At 43.6% G+C, this 27688-nt stretch overlaps 1 protein-coding gene and 1 long non-coding RNA gene across 2 annotated transcripts in view; one reads left to right on the plus strand and one right to left on the minus strand.

The window, feature by feature from the left end:
* Window positions 1-2071: 2071 nt before the first annotated feature.
* The window catches only part of LOC106561698 (solute carrier organic anion transporter family member 1C1), a 33122-nt gene continuing 7505 nt past the window's right edge, over window positions 2072-27688 (minus strand). The window contains exons 2-14 of the mRNA XM_014125906.2: window positions 24049-24190; window positions 22387-22519; window positions 21868-21989; window positions 19561-19707; window positions 19318-19416; window positions 18615-18869; window positions 17712-17876; window positions 12341-12536; window positions 11918-12083; window positions 9463-9653; window positions 9194-9258; window positions 8995-9112; window positions 2072-4451 (exon numbers count right to left, since the gene is read on the minus strand). Of these exons, the coding sequence (XP_013981381.1) occupies window positions 4217-4451; window positions 8995-9112; window positions 9194-9258; window positions 9463-9653; window positions 11918-12083; window positions 12341-12536; window positions 17712-17876; window positions 18615-18869; window positions 19318-19416; window positions 19561-19707; window positions 21868-21989; window positions 22387-22519; window positions 24049-24190 (2034 nt within the window). The 3' untranslated portion in view covers window positions 2072-4216. The remainder of the gene's footprint in view (window positions 4452-8994; window positions 9113-9193; window positions 9259-9462; window positions 9654-11917; window positions 12084-12340; window positions 12537-17711; window positions 17877-18614; window positions 18870-19317; window positions 19417-19560; window positions 19708-21867; window positions 21990-22386; window positions 22520-24048; window positions 24191-27688) is intronic.
* LOC106561699 (uncharacterized) lies at window positions 8656-12597 on the plus strand. Its single transcript, XR_001318884.2, has 3 exons — window positions 8656-8911; window positions 11997-12124; window positions 12366-12597. It is a non-coding gene; the product is annotated as an uncharacterized lncRNA (long non-coding RNA).

Below are 27688 nucleotides of genomic sequence, written 5' to 3' on the forward strand. Positions count from 1 at the left end.
GGAGTTATTATACAATAAGGAACAGGAACGATTGCTTTTGTGTACAGTAGTTACAAAACCAACACTCAGCTCATTGCTATGCAATTTAAATGTGATTACCAAAAGTATTATGCATCCTGCTAATGAAATGTTGCTCTAAAAGTAATGACAGTGTAATTACAGTAATTACAGGCTCAATAACAGTTTAATATTACTGAGAATGCTAACAACTGTTAAATTACGGCTATTAAGTGTAAGGGGACTAAATACCCCAAAACAGCCTCCTTGAATCAATGACAGCCATACAGGTGGAAAATCATGTTCATTTGTATTCTAAGTAAACTATCCCTTTAAAGATGGTATAGTGTGTGTTTTGAAACAAGAACATAGACATGGACAAAGTGGTTCAAAGTTGTTTTTTGCTAAGCATCCAACTTTCTGTTTGCAATGTTTACAAATGGCTTTTCATTTCTCTGCAGTATTTTCAGGTGGCATAATATGAATTGCAACTTTCAACCTTTTCAGTGGTATGTTGAAAGAGCCATGCAGTAATTAATTGTCATAACCTATTCATATTTATCTGTACAAAATATCGTTGGTTGGTTTGACTTCGTTATGTACACCTGGGGTATGTTCAGGAGAATGTCCATTTACAGAATGTTCAGATAGAAATGTATTGTGCAGATCAAATATGACTGTCAGATAGATTGGAATAGAATAGGAGATTGTATTTGCTCTATTCGTTCTATTTCTATCTGCAACATGCAGTCCTTGATACAGCCCTGCCATTAGTTGAAGGCAGCCAATCCAATAGTTTCTGTTCCAGATACAACCCTCCCTTTAGTCGAAGGCAGCCAATCCAATAGTTTCTGTCCAGATACAACCCTCCCATTAGTTGAAGGCAGCCAATCCAATAGTTTCTGTCCAGATACAACCCTCCCTTTAGTCGAAGGCAGCCAATCCAATAGTTTCTGTCCAGATACAACCCTCCCTTTAGTTGAAGGCAGCCAATCCAATAATTTTTTGAAAAGTTGCACTTCCAGAAATCTGTATTCAAATATATTTGTTGAAGTATTCATTTTGGAGGGATTTGTATTCAAATAGTCTCCTCCAAAGTAACAATTTATTACCCCCCCCCCTCTAAAAATAGATACTTTCCATGAAGCATGTTAAGAACTACAGTTATCCCAGGTCTGCAATCAGGTAGATTAATAATACAGTGAGGTATTGGTGTGGTTTCTTGCCAACTCCTATGATCGTTGTCGCAAACAGATCTGGGGAAGGCTAGAATCAAGTTAAGGTATGGACTTAAAATGTAACTTTTGTGCGTGAGGTCATTGCATTTTATCTGGTCATTGTCCACCTGAAGTGATCAGTCTATGTACGGAACTAATGTACGGAACTAATGTACGGAACTAATGCATGGAACTAATGTACGGAACTAATGTACGGAACTAATGTACGGAACTAATGCACGGAACTAATGTACGGAACTAATGCATGGAACTAATGCATGGAAGCGGAACTGGAACTGTTCTAAAATTTTTACATTTAATAAATATAAAATACTAGATAATACTGGCACAGTCATGTCGTTCAGATTTTAAACCAAAGCCAAGAAATGAAAAAACATGACCAACCCACAGATCCCATTTCAAATACAAACATAAAAACAACAATTTCTACATAAACCATTAACAAACAAAAAACGACATTCCTTTCTACAAAACAAAACTGGTTCCATTTATGTACAGTGGCTTGTGAAAGTATTCACCCCCCTTGGCATGGTCTTCATGGTGCTGCTTGCTTGGTGGTGCCCCTTGCTTTGTGGTGTTGCAGACTCTGGGGCCTTTCAGAACAGGTGTATATATACTGAGATCATGTGACAGATCATGTGACACTTAAATAAAGTTTACCTGTGTGCAATCTAACTAATTATGTGACTTCTGAAGGTAATTGGTGGCACCAGATCTTATTTAGGGGCTTCATAGCAAAGGGGATGAATACATATGCACCCACCACTTTTCCATTTACATTTTTTTTTTTTAAATAACTTATTTTTTTCATTTCACTTCACCAATTTGGACAATTTTGTGTATGTCCATTACATGACCTCCAAATAAAAATCTATTTAAATTTAAATTAAAGGTTGTAATGCAACAAAATAGGAAACTCGCCAAGGGGGATGAATACTTTTGCAAGGCACTGTAAAACACAAATGTGATTTTTTTAACATTCAAGAAATGTATTTTTGTTCCATACAGTCATGAGTCTACACACCGCATGCAGTCTTCTTTTGCTGCCTAAAAATACAAAATAAAATGGATTAAATCAGATATTTCCCCCCTATGGATCTACACAACCTACTTCAAATTTATAAGTGAAATAAATATTACAAATTCATTTTCCAAATTACTAAGAAATATAAAGTGGGGATGTATTGATTGTGTAAGAGTTAACACTTGGTGCAAGTACCTTCAGCAGCGATTACAGCTGTGAATCATTTTTTATAAGGTTCTACTAACCTTGCAAAACTCTTAGGGTAACATATATCCATTGTTGTTGTAAAAATGGCTCAAGCTCAGTAAATATTTACACTGAACAAAAATATATACGCAACATGTAAAGTGTTGGTCCCATGTTTCATGAGCTGAAATAAAAGATCCCAGAAATGTTCCATATGCACAAAAAGCGTATTCCTCTCAAATGTTGAGCAAAAATTTGTTTACATCCCTGTTAGTGAGCATTTATCCTTTGCCAATATAATCCAGCCACCTGACAGGTGTGGCATAATCAAGAAGCTGATTAAACAGCATGATCATTACACAGACTCTGGGGACAATAAAAGACCACTCTAAAATGTGCAGTTTTGTCACACAACAAGATGCCACAGATGTCTCAAGTTGAGGGAGCGTGCAATTGGCATGCTTTCTGAAGGAATGTCCACCAGAATCTGTTGCCAGAGAGGTGAATGTTAATTTGTCTACCATAAGCCCCCTCCAAAGTTGTTTTAGAGAATTTGGCAGTACGTGCACCCGGCCTCACAACCATAGACCACGTGTATGGCGTCATGTGTGCGAGCGGTTTTCTGATGTCAACATTGTGAACAAAGTTCCCATTGGTGGCAGTGGGGTTATGGTATGGGCAGGCATAAACTATGGACAAACACAATTGCAGTGACAACATCCTGAGGCCCATTGTCGTGCCATTTGTCCGCCGCCATCACCTCATGTTTTAGGTTGATAATGCACGGTCCCATGTTGCAAGGATCTGTACACAATTCCTGGAAGCTGAAAATGGCCCAGTTCTTCTATGGCCTGCATACTCAGACATGTCACCCATTGAGCATGTTTGGGATGCTCTGGTTCCAGCCAATATCCAGAAACTTCGCACAGCCATTGAAGAGGAGTGGGAATGATCAACTCTATGTGAAGGAGATGTGTCGAGCTGCATGAGGCAAATGGTGGTCACACCAGATACTGACTGGTTTTCTGATCCACGCCCCTACTTTTTATTAAAGGTATCTGTGACCAACAGATTCATTTCTGTATTCCCAGTCATGTGAAATCCATAGATTAGGGTGTAATTAATTTATTTCAATTTCCTTATATGAAATTTAACTCAGTAAAATCTTTGAAATAACTTTCTTTCACTTTTTGAAAATGTGGAGTTGAGTAGATTTGAAGGAAAAATATCTAATGTAATCCCTTTTTAGATAAAAAATGTAATGCAGCAAAATGTGAATACTCTGCAAGGGGTGTGTGTACTTTCACTAGGTACTGTATAAACAAAAAACAGCAATTTTTTTCACATCATCTACAGGAGTACAGTACAAATAGACTTTATGCTCTTCTCTCCTCGCTAAATCGCTTGTATTCAGGGTGGAAAAATACATAAAAAGGAGATGTCAGGGCATATATTGGTGTCAGTGGAGCAGGTACACAACGGTATGGAGTACCAGCACAGGGTACTGACACCTTTCACAAAAATATTTGCTGAATATTCACCCAAAAATAATTAACACTGGTACTGTCAAAATGATTACCGTTGTGGTGAACGGTGACAGTGCAAACATGGGCCTCTCAGACTGTTGGCAAACTTGCTAAAGACAGTCTACTCCAACAGAGTTAACACACTTGGGGGAGATCACAACTAGCTTTATGTAGGCAAAAGTCGCTACACCGACACCTGTTTCATTCCGTCTTGGAGTCGATCTATGTTGAGCTATTGAGGACCATCAAAGGCGTGTCTCCCTGTCAGGGTTACAGTCCAGCGCTCTTACAAACTGATCACAGTGTAAAGAGTTGTTGCTCTCCTCTTTCCTGAGAGACTCGGACTCCATCTCTACATTCCCATTGGTCAGTGCCATTTTCTCTTCCTGCTTGACGTGCCTCCCGAGTAGAACGAAGCCCAGTATACACAGGAGGAAAGAGACAGTCCTCAGGCCCATAGTCAGACCCAGGTATACTACCCTAGAACAGAACAGAGGAGAGATTATGGTTAGGGTCAGAGTTAGGATTAGGGATAGGATCAGAGTTAGGATTGGGGGAGGGATAGTTTGAGTAAGGGTTAGGATTAGGGATAGGGTCAGAGCTAGGATTAGGGTTAGGAATGGTGTTAGGGTTAGGGTCAGAGTTAGGGAAAGCCAGTATACACAGCAAGCAAGAGATAACCGCTAGGCTACCTGCCATCTGCTAAGAGTTTTGGGCCTGTAACCGAAAAGTCCCTGGTTCGAATCCCTGAGCCCTCAAGGTGGAAAGATCTGCTGTTCTGCCCTTCAACAAGACAGTTAACCAACAAGAACTGCTCCCCGGGTGCTGATGACGTATTTTAGGCAGCCCCCCCCCCACATCTCTCGGAATCAGAGGGGTGGGTTAAACATGTCGGTTGAATGGATTCAGTTGTACAACTGACTACAGTCGGTATCCCCCTTCCAGTCCTTAGGACCAGAGCCAGACCCAGGTATACTATCCTAGAACAGACCAGAGGAGAGAGTGAATCAGGGCGGCAGCTAGCGTTGGACTAGTAACCGAAAGGTTGCAAGATCGAATCCCCGAGCTGACAAGGTAAAAATCTGTTGTTCTGCCCCCTGAACAAGGCAGTTAACCCATTGTTCCTAGGCCGTCATTGTAAATAAGAATTTGTTCTTAACTGACTTGCCTGGTTAACAAACAAAAATCCTCAGAATAAACTAAAATAGGTTACACTTTTACACGAAGGAAACATTTAACGGGGTTGTAAGTGTTTGAAGTAGACCATTCTAAACTAACACTTTACATTAGTGTACATTAATGTTAACTGTTGCCCTAAAATAGAGCAGAGAGCATGAACACTAAAAACATGGCACAGTAAAACAAGGAAATAAGTATTTACTAAAACCAATGTGGGCTAACCCTATCCAAAGAGATGGAGCTGTACTGTAGAGGTTCACTAGGGGGAATTCCCACCTGAGTTAAGCATCCGACCTTAAATTTAGGCATGAAAATGGCATGCTATTCACCAGCTATTCACTCGGGGTGAAGATGGAATACATGAATGTGTCTACAGAGACACCGTACTCTGACATTGACTTAATTCCCTCATAATTCCACCACCTTTACATGTGAGGAAACTATGAAAAAAGTCTAGCGGACCTACCGAAATTATATGGCATTTTAACTTGAAGGGATGGGCATTCTTGAATGTGTTAATTATCGGCTAACCTGACTTTCTCTGTTTCCTGTCATGTAAAATATTAGTCACTATCAGTATCAACCGTCAGTAAGCCTAATAACCACATATATTCACCCTCCACTTTACTGTTCGTTCCCTTAAGTTGGTATAGCCTACATTATCATTCCATTAAATTCAATTGTTTCATTTACCTTCATTTGGTTCCTCTGTAAACGCCGTCACGGCTGTGTGGTTGTTGCTGACGATCATTAGTAAAAGTTGATCATATATATATAAAAGAAAGACATGTAGGCTAATTAAATTGTTCTGGAGTGGAGAGCACACCAAGCTGTAACGGTTTGAACTGACGCATGGCATAATACTTGGCCCGTGGTTAGTGCAGGCAATAGAACAGGGTATAGCCAACTATTGTACACTAATCTCCCTGTTATAATTCTATGTACACTAATCTTCCAACATTACCATGGGTTGAAGAAATTAATGTGGCAATTTTCTGAATGAATCAAACCGCATTTTTATTTATTTCATGCGTAAAGGCTCTCCAAACCTGTTTATGATTCATAAGTACTTTCCTAACCCTAAAATATCTACAAAATCAGAGTATTTTTTTTTATTGGTTCTGAAATGGAGAAGAAAATGCATATATTTAGATGCCTTTCTTTCATTGATCCAACAAAATCAAACTAAAAGTGTACAGCGTCTTTTAAAGGGATGGCCTTAAGATAAATGGACTGAAAACCGCAAGAAATAATCCGTTGGCCAGCAAGTGTGAGGGTTTTATGTTTTGATCGCTGGAGAAAAATTGTAAAACCAGTCATATGGTATCAAACTGAAGCATATCAACATCCCACTGGGCACACACTGGTTGAATCAACGATGTTTCAGCGTCATTTCAATTCAATTACGTTGAACCAACGTGGAATATATATTGAATTGACGTGTGTGTGCCCAGTGGTATATCATTTTATTTCAAAGTCAAATTTATGAAATGCTGGCTTTATAACTTGCAAGAATGACATTCGGAGAGTCAAGCTATAGACTTCTGTAGCCATGCGTAAAATACAGTATAGTGCCAAACCTACTGAGTTGATTTATGATTTTAATTATATGTATAGACTTTTAACTGAGGAGGAAGTCTGGGTATCAGCGTTTCTGTGGAACCCAGCAGAACGGTATCCCAAAGGCATCCCTTAGTCACATTAAGAGAGATTGGGGATCGTCATGTAATCAAACGTTGGTTATTGCCATAAATGATTATGCATTACTAACACTTGTCATCTTTTCTGTTTTCTTGTACTTTTCAAGTCTTTTGCAGTCGCTCTCTTAGTTAAGAGCCTGAGGGAGGAAGAGAAAGTCAAAATCTCCAACTGAAATGTCATTATCAGTTGTTCAATAGGACGGGTAATGGCAGATAGGAGGGGTTAGAGTGTTATTAGTGCGATTATGAATTCAGTCCGGGGCCTTAAGCCATGGAAGCAGATTACATAATCAAAGCCCATAAGTCTTGGAGGTGTGAACATACAAACTAATTATGAGAATATTAATCATGTTTTCTTTTCTGTTCATTTATAAGTAATTTCAAATTGTGTATAATGTTGAACAGTATGGATTTGGATTCTAGTTTGAAATATATTTATTCATGTTACCATACCAGAAGTTATTGATTACTTTACATGTATAAAGAATGCATATGTTAGGGGTCAAGAGGAACTAGGTGTGTTGAAAGTTACTGAGTGATATGGAAAGTTACTGAGTGAGACAAGTGCAGAAAATGCATATCGCGGAATCAGGAGCATGGGGGGGGGGGGGCAGGTAGCCTAGTGGTTAGAGGGTTGGGCCACTAACCGAAAGGTTGCTAGATCAAATCCACAAGCTGACAAGGTAAAAATCTGTCGTTCTGCCCCTGAACAAGGCTGTTAACCCACTGTTCCCTGGATGGCTGCCATTGTAAATATGAGTTTGCTCTTAACTGACTTGCTGAGATAAATAAAGGTTAAACACTTAAAAAAAATTTAATGAGAGATGTGGAACTCAAGATAAGGTCAACAGATGAAAGAGAAGACACTGCTAGGAGGGTGGCCACAGGGGCAGACCATGTGATTATAGTCCTATTTCCACACCCATGAGGGTCCTAGACTTAGTCAGGGCCATGACAATACCAGTAAGATACTATCTTGGACATGTTAGGAGATGTCTCTGCCTAGTTGTGAGGTATAAAGACGTGTTTATGCGGTCTTTGCAGCTGTATGTCCCAGTGGGTGAATGAATACACTTGGTTAGATGTTTTCCTTTCCTTATTTCAATTTTTACTCCATTTGTTTAGAACCGAGCAACACTATCGGTAGCCACCGTCAGTTATACCCACAAACATTTACAACTGTCACTGACTTTAGTGTTAGTTTCCTTACATTTTGCATCATTCCATTACAGCGTTAGTTTACCTATCTTTCCGCTCTCACGTTCGTGTGGTTGTTCCTGAAGGATCGCTAACAACAGTGGATCATATCCGGCTAACTTATTATAAATTGTGCAATAATTTGGGACATGTAGCCTATTGGAATCACTATGAAACGCAGATCATACGGAGCAGTTTAAATCCGGAGCCTGGCACACGGTTCACATCGACTGGATCATACTGAGCAGTTTAAACCCGGAGCCTGGCACACGGTTCACCACAACTGGACTGTATAACAGTTCCATGATTAATGAGGATGATCAGGGTAGATTTATAGGACTATTGCTCAACCCTTATTGTCCATTTTTGTCAACTTCAAATTTTTCATAGATTAAACTATTCAACACGGCAACTTTCAGGGAGAATCAAACCACTATATTTTTTTTATTCGCCAATATATTTTGTGCGTAAAGGCTGTCCAGACCTGTTTTTTATTTTTTTTATTATTCATATATACTTTGCTATCCTTAAATAATACACAAGATCAGAGTATTTTTACCAATTGGTGCTGACAAGGAGATTAATATGCAAGTATTTACCTGGCTTTCTTTCATGGATCCCTAATATTCTGAACTCTTCTCTCCGTATATTCTAGTAAGTCCGTCGAGGAATTTCTAATTAAAAAAGGTACACCAAATTTAATGGGATGGATTTAGATAAATGTACTAAAAATCATATTGAAATTAAAACTTGACGAGAAAAATCGGTTGGCCAGGAAGCGGGAGGGTTTTCAGCTGTTGAATTACATTTATTCGGCGCGTGCAAGGGAACCACGCCTGCAAAGCCATTACGCACCTGCATAAGGTAAGTCTGAATACCAACTACTGAAAAGTGCATAGTGAAAGGCGTAGTTTCCTACGTCTGAATTGACCCCCGAGGTGTTTTACCTGTAGGCTGTTGTGTTGTAGATTCTGCACGCTCCTCTTCCTCCGCATTTTGTGATTCCCCACTTTAAACAGGTCGTGTCTATGATGGCGCCGAAGTAGATAGGTGCAGGGATGCCAGCTAAAATCAATCAATCAATCAATCAATCAATCATTGACTAACTCAATCAATCAGTCAACCGAGGACATAAGTAATACTCACCCAGGGTCCGGGTGGCCAACGTGTGGACTCCAAGAGCAAGGGATTTAAACTCAGGCTTAATGCACCTATAAGAAGATTATTAGGGAGTTAGGGGAACTCCTTTAAAGGCCAACTAAACTTAATCCAACTGTTGTGATTAACTTGAACTTGAGTGACATCAAAGCATGATTTTTACAAAACTGTTTCCCCAAGTTGAACATGTCAGGATACAACCCATTTTGTATCATTGTTGCATTTCTCCAGTCCATCCACTAGATGGCCTCACTGACCTGATGAGAAGCATGAAGCCTGGCGTTCCACCCAGAGAGATTATGAAGGAAGTGATGACAGACAAGAAGAGGAAGTAGGGGAACATTGTGTCACAGCTGTCTCTGATTGGACAGTGACCCAGGGAGGCAGTCTGGTTACTGGGCTGAGAACCTGCCCCTGTCACCGCCACACACCTGCACTGGTCAAACACCTGGAGGAGAGGACATGGGGAGGGATCACTGAGTAGTAAAACATTGCAATAATATGGGAGTCCGGACTAGCGGTCTAGGGAGTTTGGACTAGCGGTCTAGGGAGTCTGGACTAGCGGTCTAGGGAGTCTGGACTAGCGGTCTAGGGAGTCTGGACTAGCGGTCTAGGGAGTCCGGACTAGCGGTCTAGAGAGTCCGGACTAGCGGTCTAGAGAGTCCGGACTAGCGGTCTAGAGAGTCCGGACTAGCGGTCTAGGGAGTCTGGACTAGCGGTCTGGACTAGCGGTCTAGGGAGTCTGGACTAGCGGTCTAGGGAGTCTGGACTAGCGGTCTGGACTAGCGGTCTGGGAGTCCGGACTAGCGGTCTGGACTAGCGGTCTAGGGAGTCTGGACTAGCGGTCTAGGGAGTCTGGACTAGCGGTCTAGGGAGTCTGGACTAGCGGTCTAGGGAGTCCGGACTAGCGGTCTAGGGAGTCCGGACTAGCGGTCTAGAGAGTCCGGACTAGCGGTCTAGAGAGTCCGGACTAGCGGTCTAGAGAGTCCGGACTAGCGGTCTAGAGAGTCCGGACTAGCGGTCTAGAGAGTCCGGACTAGCGGTCTAGAGAGTCCGGACTAGCGGTCTAGAGAGTCCGGACTAGCGGTCTAGGGAGTCCGGACTAGCGGTCTAGGGAGTCCGGACTAGCGTTCTTGGGAGTCTGGACTAGCGGTCTGGACTAGCGGTCTAGGGAGTCTGGACTAGCGGTCTAGGGAGTCTGGACTAGCGGTCTAGGGAGTCTGGACTAGCGGTCTAGGGAGTCTGGACTAGCGGTCTAGGGAGTCTGGACTAGCGGTCTAGGGAGTCTGGACTAGGGAGTCTGGACTAGCGGTCTAGGGAGTCTGGACTAGCGGTCTAGGGAGTCTGGACTAGCGGTCTAGGGAGTCTGGACTAGCGGTCTGGACTAGCGGTCTAGGGAGTCTGGACTAGTGGTCTAGGGAGTCTGGACTAGCGGTCTAGGGAGTCTGGACTAGCGGTCTAGGGAGTCTGGACTAGGGAGTCTGGACTAGGGAGTCTGGACTAGCGGTCTAGGGAGTCTGGACTAGCGGTCTAGGGAGTCTGGACTAGCGGTCTAGGGAGTCTGGACTAGCGGTCTAGGGAGTCTGGACTAGCGGTCTAGGGAGTCTGGACTAGCGGTCTAGGGAGTCTGGACTAGCGGTCTAGGGAGTCTGGACTAGGGAGTCTGGACTAGCGGTCTAGGGAGTCTGGACTAGCGGTCTAGGGAGTCTGGACTAGCGGTCTAGGGAGTCTGGACTAGCGGTCTAGGGAGTCTGGACTAGCGGTCTGGACTAGCGGTCTAGGGAGTCTGGACTAGTGGTCTAGGGAGTCTGGACTAGCGGTCTAGGGAGTCTGGACTAGCGGTCTAGGGAGTCTGGACTAGGGAGTCTGGACTAGGGAGTCTGGACTAGCGGTCTAGGGAGTCTGGACTAGCGGTCTAGGGAGTCTGGACTAGCGGTCTTGGGAGTCTGGACTAGCGGTCTTGGGAGTCTGGACTAGCGGTCTTGGGAGTCCGGACTAGCGGTCTTGGGAGTCCGGACTAGCGGTCTAGGGAGTCCGGACTAGCGGTCTAGGGAGTCTGGACTAGCGGTCTAGGGAGTCTGGACTAGCGGTCTAGGGAGTCTGGACTAGCGGTCTAGGGAGTCTAGACTAGCGGTCTTGGGAGTCTAGATAGTCTAGGGAGTCACCTCATGACTTCACATACACTGAGTATACCAAACATTAAGAACACCTTCCTAATATTGAGTTGCACCCCCTCCCTTTTGCCCTCAGAACAGACTCAATTCATTGGGGCATTGAATCTACAAGGTGTCGAAAGCGTTCCACAGGGATGCTGTCTCACGTTGACTCCAATGCTTCCCACAGTTGTGTCAAGTTGGCTGGACGTCCTTTGGGTGGTGGACCATTCTTGATACACTCAGGAAACTGTTGAGCGTGAAAAACCCAGAAGCGTTGCAGTTCTTGACACAAACCGGTGGTCTTGTCCATTCACTCTCTGAATGGCACACATGCACAATCCATGACTCAATTGTCTGAAGGCTTAATAGTTCATCTTTAACCTGTCTCCTCCTCTTCATCTACTCTGATTAAAATGGATTTAACAAGTGACATCAGTAAGAAATAATATCTTCCCACTGGATTCACCTGGTCAGTCTATGTCATGGAAAGAGCAGTTCTTAATGTTTTGTATAGTCCGTGTATAGGCCCAAGGGGAACGCTAGGATATCATCTCACTGTGTTTTTGCCTGCTCCGGTAGAGGATTTACAGCCAGCCAAACAGGGGGACACATAAGTGATCCCGTTCTCTCCACAGACAGGGTCCCAGTCACTCCCGGAGCACTGGCAACCGGAGTTACACTCAGAGAACAGAGATGGCTGCTGGTACGACAACCCCTCCACCCTGGACAAACACAAGAGACGGATAAAGAAACAACTGAAAAGGTACAGTATGTATTAGATTCTAGAAAGCTGTGTCAGAACATCACTGATCACTCATTTACGCAGACTGTTTTCTAGGTCAGTTCATAGCGACTCTGTTTTTGAGTGACATGTTTTTCTCTATTCTGAGTGACTAAGAATAGCTACTCGCTCCCAATAGAGTTTAGTTGAATACATAAAAGATGATGGGGGAGGTTTGTATCCAACGTGGAGACTTACCCTGTGTATGACATGGTTATCCCAGCCACCTTGGCATTGTCACAGCCCATGGCGAAGAAGAAGAGGGACAGGAAGTACCCCAGCAGGGAGGTCCCGAAGGCGAACTTAGCAGCTCCCATGACGCCCAGCTTGAACTTCTTCATGACCACACCCCCTGAGAACATCCCCAGAGCCACTGCAGGGATGTTGACCGTGCCTGAAGAGCAGAACAGACGTCAGCCATGCATGCACAGCACATAGAGGGAAGTTGAAAGAACCGTTCTAAATCGTACTACAGCTCCCCTGGAGCAGTTTTGACGGTTAAGTGTCTTTCAAGGGCACAACGTCAGGAGAAGGCATCTACAATACTGATACCATCAACCCTCTGGTTGGCAGCTCATTCCCAAACAGATTTCCCCATGGGATCTCTACAGACGTCATACGAATAACAAGTTTATACTACAGGGAGGGGAAGTGTGGAATTAGGGGTATAGCCAGGCCTGGCCCTTGGCATAAGCGACATAGGAGACCATTTAGGGCTTCGGGGCCCCCGACCCCAAAAATAAATAAATACATTTTTAGGAACTCAGTCAGGGTGTCAACTTACTGTTAAGAGTTAAAGACATTTTTTTTTTAACCAGGTAGGCCAGTTGAGAACAAGTTCTCATTTACAACTGCGACCTGGCCAAGATAAAGCAAAGCAGTGCAACAAAAACAACAACACAGAGTTACACATGGAATAAACAATCGTACACAATAGAAGAAGCTGTATACAGTGTGTGCAAATGAAGTAAGGAGGTAAGGCAATAAATAGGCCAATAGTGGCGAAGTAATTACAATTTAGCAATTAACACTGGAGTGTTATATGTGCATGCTTGATCCGGGGAATGTGGTCGAAGCCTCCGTGTGGATGGTGTGACGCAATTACGAAGAGACCAAATTGAGCTCCGTACTGCATCGCCGTGCGCCTCCCAAATGTTGCAACATTTTACATTTACATTTTAGTCATTTAGCAGACGCTCTTATCCAGAGCGACTTACAGTAGTGAATGCATACATTTCATTTCATGCATTTATTTATTTAAAAAATATATATTGTACTGGCCCCCCATGGGATTCGTACCCACAACCCTGGCGTTGCACACACCATGCTCTACCAACTGAGCCACAGGGACAATGCGGAGGGGTCCGTTTAGCTCTACATTGACATGATTGGTTGACGGTAGAGGGGGGCGGGAGGTCCCGAAAAAGAACACAAACTCACTTCCTTGACAACTTCCTTGACAACAGCTCTGCTCTGCTCCGCGAAGGCGAAAGAAGTATGAATGGTCTGACTTCTGCAGAGGCCGTATCACAGTAAATGCTGCACGGCCAATGCAGACGTCACATTGACCATGCAGCGCCTTTTAGAATACTAAAATACACAAGGTGCATCAGCAGTTATTAGTCTTATGTCAGTCACTGACAGTCACTCAATTAGCCCACGCCAGCTAACATTTTTTAGACTGGTAAGTTAGTCTGGTAAGTTAGTCTAGCCAGCTATCTAAACTTGCAGTAAACATGCCCAGGGTCCCCTGACTTCCAGGTGGTCTCCATTGATTTTGTTAGTGACTCACACTTACTGTTGATATTATGTTAACATGGCATAAATCATGGCAAAATGTGTAGAATTGCAAGAATTTTTGCTTCTCATCACTCATCCTCCACCCTCTCCGTCTCTCTCACCCTCACCGTCTCCATCTCTCACCCTCCGTCTCTCTCACATCTCTCATCCTCCACCCACTCCGTCTCTCTCACCTCTCTCCGTCTCTCTCTCATCGTCCACCCTCTCCGTCTCTCTCTCACCTCTCATCGTCCACCCTCTCTGTCTCCCTCTCACCTTCTCCGTCTCTGTCTCTCTCTCTCTGTCTCTCTCTCTCTCCTCCATTCTCTCTCCCTCCTTCTTTCCCTCTACCTCCTCTCATCTGTCTCTCTCCCTCCTCTCTCTCCCCATCCCCCCTTCACCCTCTCCCCTTCCCTCACTCTCCCACTTCTGTCTCCCTCTTCCCCCTCCATTCTCTCTCTCTCTCTCTCTCTCCTTTCCCTGCCTCCCCCTCCTCTCACCTCTCTCTCTCCTTCCTCTCTCCCATAGACAGGCTGACAGACAGATAGGCAGGCAAACAGACAGACAGGCAGGAAGGCAGACACACACAGTTTTACATTTTAAAGTCAATCTAACTTTTTTTTTACAATATCCTTTTCAGAATTAATTCAATAATTCATAATATGGCTCTTAGTTTCTAGAACTGCAAGACCATTGTGTCCAATGGAGGTCAAAAATTATTTTGGGTCTATTGACTTTAAATTTCATATGCCGGGTTCCCTCCTTCGAACACTCTTAAATAATGCCCTCAAGTTTTTACATTAAGACGTTACGTTCTACAGAGGATGGAAGACAGTGTTTTTGTGTAACTGCAGGGAGAGAATGAAGGACCATGTTGGGGTAAATTAAGACACTTCCTGTTGTCACAGGAAGCTGAACCTCAACACAGGGCATCCCTATAAGGTCACGATTGGTTGTGTGCAAGGACGGGTTAACTAGTGGAAACGCAGTCAACGGGAGTGTCATGGTTATGTGAGGACTGTAGACAATGCTTTTCTATGGAAGAAATGCCTTCTTATCTGAGAGACCAAGTTTTCACTGTGAAGAGTTAATTCATGTGTAATTTTGTTTCTAGCCTCAACCGTTCTGCCGTCACTCAAAAGTACATTAAGTCTAGGTCAGGTGAGGCCTACCTCTTTTTAAATGTTTTTATTCACCTTTATTTAACTAGGCAAGTCAGTTAAGAACAAATTCTTATTTACAATGACGGCCTACCCCGGCCTAACCCGGACGACAATGGGCCAATTGTGCGCCGCCCTATGGGACCCACAATCACGGTCGGATGTGATACAGCCTGGATACAGAACCAGGGACTGTAGTGACGCCTCTTGCACTGAGATGTAGTGCCTTAGACCGCGGCGCCACTTGGGAGCCATGTAGAGGTGTAGGGGCAAATTAATGAATTGTTAAATTGGAGTAAGGCTAGGGTTGAGACTCTAATTTCATGTTCACTCATAGTTCAACTCTAACCGTAACCCTAACTCTAACCCTAACCCTAACTCTAACCCTAACCCTCGCTTCATGTCCACTCATAGTTCAACCCTAACCGTAACCCTAACTCTAACCCTAACCCTCGCTTCATGTCCACTCACAGTTCAACCCTGCTCAACCCTAACCGTAACCTCATTCCTAACCCTAGCTTCATATCAACTTCCAGCTCAATTCTAAGCCTGACCCTAAGCCTCGCTTCATCTCAACATCCTGGCTCAACCCAATTGGTTGTCTCTTATCTTTTCCCATCGACTGCTACTGTATGTATTGACCTAAGCATCAATCTTGTGACACTCATCTTTCCCCATTAGTTGCAATGTATTGACATACTGCAAACGTCAACACTGTGACATATTTTCCCCATTGACTGCAATGTATTGAGAAAAAACATCAGCTACTGTGACATTTTACCTTTTTTTGCAGAAACGTTCCAGGATGACGTTTTCAGGCTCATAATTGCCTGGGCAAAATGTATAGAATTGCAGGAAATTAGCTGTAAAAACGGCAGCATTTTCTCTATGCCCCATGGTAAAGTGTAGAATTGCAGGAAATGAACTCTAAATCAAAACCAAAAAATCTCTCCACCGTTAAGAAGGGGGCCACTAAAATGTTTTGCCAGCATGGTGGTGAGGGGTCCCCCAACAAAATGTTGCTTAGGGCCTCCAAAAGGCTAGAGCCGGCCTTGACTACAGCCATTTTACAGGGAAAGATCTACCACAATCCACTCTTCCTAGCTGTGATGGTGATTATGCCTGCAATGGAATACTAACCTGACAACTCACAATAAATGATTCCATTACTCTGTTGTTCGCTACATACTTTACTCTGAAGTCGTTTGTGGTGACGAGAGGCAAGAGGGGTGTTGTAAAAAACAAATTCATCATCGATTGGATCATCTCTAACCAAGCAGAGTATCAAAGCCAATGACGAACTATCAAACCGGCGCTTTGCCCACGTGTGTTCTGGTTCTGGACCAATCAGACAGCCCCAAAAATGTGTTCGCATTCGTTGAAGGGTCGGGGAGGTACTCAGATCCAGACTCATTGCAGAGAAGAAACTAATGTCCGTGGGAGTGGTGTAGCATTTGGCAGGAGCAAGGAGTCTGGGTAGCCAGGCACGTACAATACAGACATCACAAGACAAAAGGGATCTTTCTCAATGATCATCTTTGTCTCATCGCCACCTCTTCATAAGGATCTTCTCCTCCAATAGGGTTGAGAAGCGGGCAAGGAGATAGGATGTGATGAATCACAGAAATACGAATTGAGAAAGGGCCCAGGTTCTTACAGAGGGGATAGGAACTGTATTGGGAATCACTCACTGGGTTTTACAGGGAGGCAGAGATGCGACTGTATCTAGCGCAATCCTTCTTCCCAGAAGAGATCAAAGGAAGGAATAGCCTCATTCATATCAAAGTCGTTCATCCATATTTCATGTGAAGTGGTCATGAGAGATGAAACTGTCTTTGATGGTTGAAAGGACAGGGGGAATGCTGAATGTATTTCTGGCTGAGCCCCCAACCTCCTCTCCTCTCCCTACTAAATCACTCTTCTCTAATTGAGTACAGAATAAAAGCATATTATTATTATTATTATTATTATTATTTTTATGTGGTCATCAACAGCCCTTTAAATATAATTTCACTTTAATATAATTTTATATCAAGACTGGCTATTTATTAATTACATTATTCAACATTTATTATTTTCTATTAATTTCAAGTCTCTCGCTTTTATCTAGTCCGTCTCCTCATGTCAGTGTTAAATTACAGAGAAGTCAGTGTCTCCTCATGTCAGTGTTAAATTACAGAGAAGTCAGAGTCTGTCTCCTCATGTCAGTGTTAAATTACAGAGAAGTCAGAGTCCGTCTCCTCATGTCAGTGTTAAATTACAGAGAAGTCAGAGTCTGTCTCCTCATGTCAGTGTTAAATTACAGAGAAGTCAGTCTGTCTCCTCATGTCAGTGTTAAATTACAGAGAAGTCAGAGTCTGTCTCCTCATGTCAGTGTTAAATTACAGAGAAGTCAGAGCTATCTTTTGAGGAGCTGTCTGTTTTTTTTGTATGAAAGAACCATACTGCCATGGAAATGTAACATAAAAAAAATGTCTAAAAGACAGAACATGAAACTCTCCAGACAAAACCAGCTAACTGAAATATTTTTTTTTATTGCACCATTACACAATATTAGCAATGTTATTTTTGATGATGTATGATTTTAAAGACACATTAAACACATGATCATAAAACGATGGAGCACTCACCCATTAGGAAGTTGGCTTTCGATGCTGACTGTCCGTAATGTTGCTCAATGTATTTGGGCTTGTAGGTTACCATGCCAATGAGAGAGTTGAATTGAATAATAGTCACGCAGAGGTAGGTTATATAGATTGGACTTCCCAGAAGGCTCTTCAATGTTGGAACAAATTCTGTGAAAAATACAACAACAAACAACAGCGATTATTGTTACTTGTTTCTGTACGTTTTTATTTCTTACTTGTCTCTTTGAATCCAGCCTGTATCACATCCGGCCGTGATTGGGAGTCCCATAGGGCGGCGCACAATTGGCTCAGCGTCGTCCGGGTTTGGCTGTCATTGTAAAAAATAATTTGTTCTTAACTGACTTGCCTAGTTAAATAAAGGTTAAAAAGAATATAATGTACCATTCACATCCATATAAAACTGCATTGAGATACAGATGGAAAGAGAATGAATAATGCTATTGGAGACGACCATAGCTACTTCTTCAGAGGGCTCAGACAGTCCAGAGTGTGCTCTCTGAAGTACACTCTTAGAATTTTTTTTTTTAATCTAGAACCTAGAAGGTTTCTTCAGACGTCCCCATAGGAGAGCCCTTTGAAGAACCCTTTTTGGATTCCAGGTAGAACCCTTACCACTTTTGGGTTCTATACGGAACCCAAAAGGGTTCTACCTGGAACATAAAATGGTTCTTCAGAGGGTTCTCCTATGGGGACAGCCAAAGAAACCTTCAGGAACACGTTTTTATGTTTAAGAGTGTAGTAGATATGGTCCTCTCCAATACGTTACTGTATCCCTAAACTCATTTGACCCTGCCTGAAGTATACACTCATCTATCTGATCATTAGGCCTGTGCTGCATGTTGTTATGGGTCTTCTCAAGAGCTAGGCCAGGGGATATTAAGGTACCTTTAGCCATTTGATGGAAGTTGGCCGGTTCCACTGGTCTAAACGTATCTTCCATGGCTGAAGGAGAGTCCTTGATGAACCGGGTCTGTTCTGAGGTGCAGTTGGCATTAAGTTGCTTATCCACGGGCATGGGCAGCGACTTGGGCAGGAACCAGAAGGGTACGGCAGACATGAGGGTGATAGCCCCGGCTATGAGGTACCCTAGCCACCACGCCCCGACCCAGCGGGCATCGCCTGGGGTGATGGTGATGGTCTCTGGAGAAGAAGGACAGCTGTAGCAGGGTCATATAACCAACAGGGTTGGGCTCAAAGCCATTTAGGATTCAGTTAAAATCAGTGAAGTGAATTGAGAACAACCCAAGGTTTCCCATTCTCTGTCCTGAGTTGGTTATTTGAATTAGCTGTGTAGTGCTAGGGCAAAAACAAAAACGTGCACCCAGGGGGGCAGGACCGAGTTTGGGAAAACCTGCGATAGAGCATAGTCCTTGCAACACCAAAGGTTGTGGGTTCGATTCCCGCTGGGGCTACCCATATATAAAATGTATAGACGCATGACTGTAAGTCGCTCTGGATAAAAGCGTCTGCTATAACAGCACCATGAGTATATAGGAACTGAACTGGATTATGTCATTATGTAATGGCACCACCGTGGAAAGCTGTATATACGACACCAGTAATATGGTAGTTGTCTGAATCGACTCACCCATGTTCACGTATCCTATGTCAACATATATCTTGGCACACAAGGATCCTAGTAAGTAGCCAAAGACAGGACCTATGATTGATATGGTCTGGACACAGCCTGAAACATTCAAACATAGAAAAGACAGGAACTTTATTTAGTTACATGACAGATGACCTATTCTACTTTAAACAAATTATTCTGAAAGTTATAATGAATATACATTTTTTTTTTTGTGAGACAGAAAAAAACATGTTGTCTTACTAATGTAAAGGGCTGCATTCTCAGACCTGGCGTAGTCGTCTATATAGGAGATTCCCAGCGGATGTACAGGAGTCTCTCCTATCCCTCTTAACACATTACCCAGGAACACATAGATCCACATTGACACACTGGACTCTTGCTCACAGCCTGTCATTTAGAAGAAAAAAAAAGTGTTTAAATACAGCATTAGATCCCACAATATCATGGTAGAATTTAATGATTTAATGGATGAAAAACTGCTGGTCACAATTCCCTCCTTACCCGTCCCGTTGGCCTTAAACTATCAATGTTCTAGTATCCTGGACATTAGCCCGTCCGAATTCCCTCCTTACCCGTCCCGTTGGCCTTAACCTATCAATGTTCTAGTATCCTGGACATTAGCCCGTCCGAATTCCCTCCTTACCCGTCCCGTTGGCCTTAACCTATCAATGTTCTAGTATCCTGGACATTAGCCCGTCCGAATTCCCTCCTTACCCGTCCCGTTGGCCTTAACCTATCAATGTTCTAGTATCCTGGACATTAGCCCGTCCGAATTCCCTCCTTACCCCTCCCGTTGGCCTTAACCTATCAATGTTCTAGTATCCTGGACATTAGCCCGTCCGAATTCCCTCCTTACCCGTCCCGTTGGCCTTAACCTATCAATGTTCTAGTATCCTGGACATTAGCCCGTCCGAATTCCCTCCTTACCCGTCCCGTTGGCCTTAACCTATCAATGTTCTAGTATCCTGGACATTAGCCCGTCCGAATTCCCTCCTTACCCGTCCCGTTGGCCTTAACCTATCAATGTTCTAGTATCCTGGACATTAGCCCGTCCGAATTCCCTCCTTACCCGTCCCGTTGGCCTTAACCTATCAATGTTCTAGTATCCTGGACATTAGCCCGTCCGAATTCCCTCCTTACCCGTCCCGTTGGCCTTAACCTATCAATGTTCTAGTATCCTGGACATTAGCCCGTCCGAATTCCCTCCTTACCCGTCCCGTTGGCCTTAACCTATCAATGTTCTAGTATCCTGGACATTAGCCCGTCCGAATTCCCTCCTTACCCGTCCCGTTGGCCTTAACCTATCAATGTTCTAGTATCCTGGACATTAGCCCGTCCGAATTCCCTCCTTACCCATCCCGTTGGCCTTAACCTATCAATGTTCTAGTATCCTGGACATTAGCCCGTCCGAATTCCCTCCTTACCCGTCCCGTTGGCCTTAACCTATCAATGTTCTAGTATCCTGGACATTAGCCCGTCCGAATTCCCTCCTTACCCGTCCCGTTGGCCTTAACCTATCAATGTTCTAGTATCCTGGACATTAGCCCGTCCGAATTCCCTCCTTACCCGTCCCGTTGGCCTTAACCTATCAATGTTCTAGTATCCTGGACATTAGCCCGTCCGAATTCCCTCCTTACCCGTCCCGTTGGCCTTAACCTATCAATGTTCTAGTATCCTGGACATTAGCCCGTCCGAATTCCCTCCTTACCCGTCCCGTTGGCCTTAACCTATCAATGTTCTAGTATCCTGGACATTAGCCCGTCCGAATTCCCTCCTTACCCGTCCCGTTGGCCTTAACCTATCAATGTTCTAGTATCCTGGACATTAGCCCGTCCGAATTCCCTCCTTACCCGTCCCGTTGGCCTTAACCTATCAATGTTCTAGTATCCTGGACATTAGCCCGTCCGAATTCCCTCCTTACCCGTCCCGTTGGCCTTAACCTATCAATGTTCTAGTATCCTGGACATTAGCCCGTCCGAATTCCCTCCTTACCCGTCCCGTTGGCCTTAACCTATCAATGTTCTAGTATCCTGGACATTAGCCCGTCCGAATTCCCTCCTTACCCGTCCCGTTGGCCTTAACCTATCAATGTTCTAGTATCCTGGACATTAGCCCGTCCGAATTCCCTCCTTACCCGTCCCGTTGGCCTTAACCTATCAATGTTCTAGTATCCTGGACATTAGCCCGTCCGAATTCCCTCCTTACCCGTCCCGTTGGCCTTAACCTATCAATGGTCTAGTATCCTGGACATTAGCCCGTCCGAATTCCCTCCTTACCCGTCCCGTTGGCCTTAACCTATCAATGTTCTAGTATCCTGGACATTAGCCCGTCCGAATTCCCTCCTTACCCGTCCCGTTGGCCTTAACCTATCAATGTTAGAAAATATGGAGGGTCTGAGTAGGTATAAGCAGTGTAGTGTTGGAGCTCCCACTATATTGCGTCCATCTTACAGATCTACAAACATTGAAGAGTTAAGGTCAAGAGGAGGTGGTAGGGATTGCATTTGTACTGCATGTCTGTGTATATGGTTTAGTTACCATGTCTTACCTACAGACGGCAGTATAGAGGCCTTGTCACCTGCCTGTGTGGACTCAGCTGAGCTTGCTGGACATGGACCGAAGGTAGTAGTTGAATTCATGGACGCTCGAACTGACGATTGGAACTTATAGCTGTGTACAAAATACCAATGTGACTGTTAAGCAAGGCGATGGATAAAGCATCCATCAGGTGTCATTAGATTTAAACATGTAATTCACAACAAATAAAATAATCTAAGCATTCATAAAAAAGAAAAGCAGTATATTGGCCATGCAATTGCTACCCTTGATTTGTTATCCAACCCACGTAATGACAATGTTACTGTCACGTCTATTCGACTCCCAGCGTCTACGTTACAGTTACTTTGTCAGTGACAATAAATCTTCATGCAACATGTTAGCCAAAACTTAAGATCAAACTACCATCTCACTGTAAAAACAAAACTTAATGTGAGCCACCTACAAACACAGGGAGGTCAATACATTCTCATGTTCTGACAACAGGTTGTGTACTCGTCTTACTACTTACCGTCCTAAAATAAAATGAGGCATGGCGATGAGGAACGTCCCAAACGACATCAGGACACATCCGATCGCTATGATCTTAGGTCGGTGAAGCTTGGCACCAAAATAACTCACAAAGGCTATCACCAATAGGTTACCTATAATACAGGGATGAGGGGAAGGGATGAGGGGAAAGGGTGAGGGGAAAGGGATGAGGAAGGGATGAGGGGAAAGGATGAGGAGAAGGGATGAGGAGAAGGGATGAGGGAAAGGGATGAGGGAAAGGGATGAGGGAAAGGGATGAGGGAAAGGGATGAGGGGAAAGGATGAGGGGAAAGGATGAGGGAAAGGGGTGGGGAAGGTGCTGAGCAAGGGATGAGGAAGGGATGAGGGGAAGGGGTGGGGAAAGGATGAGGGGAAGGGGTGGGGAAAGGATGAGGGGAAGGGGTGGGGAAAGGATGAGGGGAAGGGATGAAGGGATGAGGGGAAGGGATGAGGGGAAGGGGTGGGGGAAGGATGAGGGGAAGGGGTGGGGAAAGGATGAGGGGAATGGGTGGGGAAAGGATGAGGGGAAGGGGTGGGGAAAGGATGAGGGGAAGGGGTGGGGAAAGGATGAGGGGAAGGGGTGGGGAAAGGATGAGGGGAAGGGATGAAGGGATGAGGGGAAGGGATGAGGAAGGGATGAGGGGAAGGGGTGGGGGAAGGGGTGGGGGAAGGGATGAGGGAAAGGGGGGAGGGAAAGGGGATATGGTTGGGCCCATTTAACAGTTACATTTGACAGTTACACTTTCAGAACGACAACACTATTGGTCAAGAGATGTTTACATTGAACCACAGATGTGATTCTGTTTTTATACCAGAGAAAATGTAGAGCGTCCGGATGTTATTCTGATATGACTTTATTATGGTCATTTAGCAGACACTTTTATCCAGAAGTGCTTACGGAATTATAAACATTGACAATGGCACATATAGTGTACCAAAACCTTGAAAGAACACTTGAAAAAGATAAGGAGAGCCTCACACCGTAGGAGCTCAGATGCAATAATTGAATAGCCATCGTTTGGACAGACAAGCTGTCTTCATCATGTTATAATACAACTCTGATGTTGATCAATCACCTATATGCTCTAACACAGTGAGACATAGGATCCAGCATGTCAACATAACATTATGATCTTTGCTTTAACAAGAAGCCCTGCTTTTGATGCAATTGCCTACTGAAACGTACATCGCCATAGAAACCCCAGTGACTGGCACTACAGACCAGGGTCATATGCTGACAATAAGAGCACTAGTATAGCAGCATTCAACACTACTGATGCCTTACAGAACTACAGGGCTAGAATGAACATAGGATAGGTATGGCTCCATTAGCTTTTGAGGTTGTATTACACAACCCACCATAACAAAAAGACACATTCGTTCAAAGGGAAGCTCATGAATTGGCAAATAGTGTGTTGATCCTATGATGACACGCTCGGGAAGACGTAATCTCGGCCCACTCATCCACCTGATGCACCCTAACATTTTAGTGAAACATACAGTATGAATAGCTAAGTAGGTAGAAGAAAAAGAAGAAGAGGAGGAGGAAGAAGAGGAATAAGAAGAAGAAGAAACACGAACACATGGCTAGGTAGAGAAGCAAACGAAACATGTACTGTAGGTATGAAGCTACAGTATTTACCTATTTCAAAGCTCCCGTCGATAACACCTATCAAATAACTTGGGATATCAAATCTCCTCTCCAGCTGGGTTATCGTACTTTTCATGTAACTCCCAGACAAGGCCTTAGAGAAGTAGGCAAAGGACAGGGCAGCCAGGAACATCTAAAGAGAGGGAGAGAAGAAGAGAGAGAAAATATATATTTTACAACAAAATCAGACTAATAAGTCCCGGGCCTAAGAATGCTGAGCACCGAGTCCTCGCTCGTTGTTGCTCTCCGTAGGCAGTCTTCACAAAAACAGGATTAAAAAGAGGTCTTCAATCTCATGAGTCATAATCTCATGACTCTGACATATTCAACCTCGTGGCAATAACTCAGGACAGTTAATTGGAAACAGGTGAGCATCAGCATCAGTCTCCGGACTACATTGTTAGGGATGAAAATAGCCCTGCAGTGATCGGGGGGTTGTCATCAGTGAGATCCTTTCTTCAACAGGCAGAGTTGAATACAAAAAAGACTTCACCTCAGATAGACCAGGACATGACATCTCTATTTCTGTCCATCAGAGAGGAAGCACAAAGACACTCATCTGAGTTATCAGTGGTTTCAGTATATCATATGTCATTCATATTTCTAATCAAATATTTTCAACAGTAGCAACTTGACCTCACATGTACTGGTTCTCTGAACGCTGACGATATGACTGGTGCTGGCCTTACGGTGCAGAGATTATGCTTCTGGAGAAATGTTTCCGGAAAAGTCGTAACTGAGACATCACTTAAAATGATTTCCATGTCATTAACTTATGCTTTCATCAATGTCATTAACATACAGTATGTCGTCATCAACTTATGTTGATTCCTTAGCTTTTTACAATAAGACCTTTCTAATTTTGGCTTGAGACAAATTACATTTCAGCAACAGTCATCCTGGGAACGAGGCCGGTTCATTAATTAATTCATTTATTTATTCAATAATTTACATAGATAATGGAGAAGCTGCTTACAGATCCAGTCAACAGATACCATAAGTCTGAAGGGTCTAAATTGGTTGAATGAAATGTATTCATTTCAAATCCAACACATAGATAATGGAGAAGCTGCTTACAGATCCAGTCAACAGATACCATAAGTCTGAAGGGTCTAAATTGGTTGAATTAAATGTATTCATTTCATATCCAACACATACTACCTATCATTTAAAACCTTTCCTCACACTAGTCCATCTCAGGTCATAGCCTAAATTATAATGATGCAGGTGGATTTTAGAATACAGTCATTACATCACTGAGTAATTAGGCTTGGTGGGTTGGGCAGGAGGGAACTTCTGGAGATTAGAATAGCCCCTTTGTTTCTGTAAAACGTTCAGCACCAAACTGGGTCACAGTTCAGAACAACACGATAGTTCATTATCGCCTCGCCCCATTGTTTTCCATTGAGGCTGTGTTTACACAGAAAGCCCAATTCTGATCTTTTTTTCTCCCCGCTAATTGGTCTTTTGACTAATCAGATCAGCTCTGAAAAATATCTGATGTAGCTTTAAGCTGAATACACTTAGGAGCTACAGCATACAGTGAGGCGAAAAAAGTATTTGGTCCCCTGCTGATTTTGTACGTTTGCCCACTGACAAAGAAATGATCAGTCTATAATTTTAATGGTAGGTTTATTTGAACAGTGAGAGACAGAATAACAACAAAAAAATCCAGAAAAACGCAAGTCAAAAATGTTATAAATTGATTTGCATTTTAATGAGGGAAATAAGTATTTGACCCCCTCTCAAACAGAAAGATTTCTGGCTCCCAGGTGTCTTTTATACAGGTAACGAGCTGAGATTAGGAGCACACTCTTAAAGGGAGTGCTCCTAATCTCAGTTTGTTACCTGTATAAAAGACACCTGTCCACATAAGCAAGCAATCAATCAATCAGATTCCAAACTCTCCACCATGGCCAAGACCAAAGAGCTCTCCAAGGCTGTCAGGGACAAGATTGTAGACCTACACAAGGCTGGAATGGGCTACAAGACCATCGCCAAGCAGCTTGGTGAGAAGGTGACAATAGTTGGTGCGATTATTCGCAAATCGAAGAAACACAAAAAAAACTGTCAATCTCCCTCGGCCTGGGGCTCCATGCAAGATCTCACCTCGTGGAGTTGCAATGATCATGAGAACGGTGAGGAATCAGCCCAGAACTACACGGGAGGAGCTTGTCAATGATCTCAAGGCAGCTGGGACCATAGTCACCAAGAAAACAATTTGTAACACACTACGCCGTGAAGGACTGAAATCCTGCAGCACCCGCAAGGTCCCCCTGCTCAAGAAAGCACATATACATGCCCGTCTGAAGTTTGCCAATGAACATCTGAATGATTCAGAGGACAACTGGGTGAAAGTGTTGTGGTCACATGAGACCAAAATGGAGCTCTTTGGCATCAACTCAACTTGCCGTGTTTGGAGGAGGAGGAATGCTGCCTATGACCCCAAGATCACCATCCCCACCGTCAAACATGGAGGTGGAAACATTATGCTTTGGGGATGTTTTTCTGCTAAGGGGACAGGACAACTTCACCGCATCAAAGGGAAGATGGACGGGGCCATGTACCGTCAAATCTTGGGTGAGAACCTCCTTCCCTCAGCCAGGGCATTGAAAACGGGTCGTGGATGGGTATTCCAGCATGACAATAACCCAAAACACACGGCCAAGGCAACAAAGGAGTGGCTCAAGAAGAAGCACATTAAGTTCCTGGAGTGGCATAGCCGGTCTCCAGACCTTAATCCCATAGAAAATCTGTGGAGGGAGCTGAAGGTTCGAGGTGCCAAACGTCAGCCTCGAAACCTTAATGACTTGGATAAGATCTGCAAAGAGGAGTGGGACAAAATCCCTCCTGAGATGTGTGCAAACCTCCTGGCCAACTACAAGAAATGTCTGTCCTCTGATTGCCAACAAGGGTTTTGCCACCAAGTACTAAGTCATGTTTTGCAAAGGGGTCAAATACTTATTTCCCTCATTAAAATGCAAATCAATTTATAACATTTTTGACTTGCGTTTTTCTGGATTTTTTTGTTGTTATTCTGTCTCTCACTGTTCAAATAAACCTACCATTAAAATGATAGACTAATCATTTCTTTGTCAGTGGGCAAATGTACAAAATCAGCAGGGGATCAAATACTTTTTTCCCTCACTGTAGGGTACTGGGTTCTGCTGTCAAGGTATAGGGGTCCCCATCATTATGTCTCCAAGGCTGTGTTAACAAAGAAAGACCAATTATTATATTTTTAACACTAATTAATTGGGTCTTTTGACCGATCCCTGATATTTTCACCAATCTTTTTCAGAGCTGATCTGATTGGTCAAAATACCAATTAGTGAATAAATGATCAGAATTGGGCTGACTGTGTAAATGCAGTTTTAGGCCAGAACATAGGCCAGACCTGGATTCAAATATGATTGGGAAATCTTGAAAATAATTTAGAGTGTTTGCTTTAGCCTGCCTGGTAGTGCCAGATGGGCAGGATGTTTTCATAAATCTATTCTATTAATTCCAGTGCACCAGGAAAGCTCAATCAAGCCTCAATCGAGTATTTGAAAAGATTCCGAATAGTATTTGAACCTAGGTATGACAGAGGCCATGGGGAGACTTCCTGAGAAAGATTTGACCAAGTATA

The sequence above is a fragment of the Salmo salar genome, chromosome ssa10 (assembly GCF_905237065.1).
Source record: "Salmo salar chromosome ssa10, Ssal_v3.1, whole genome shotgun sequence".
Lineage (NCBI taxonomy): Eukaryota > Metazoa > Chordata > Actinopteri > Salmoniformes > Salmonidae > Salmo > Salmo salar.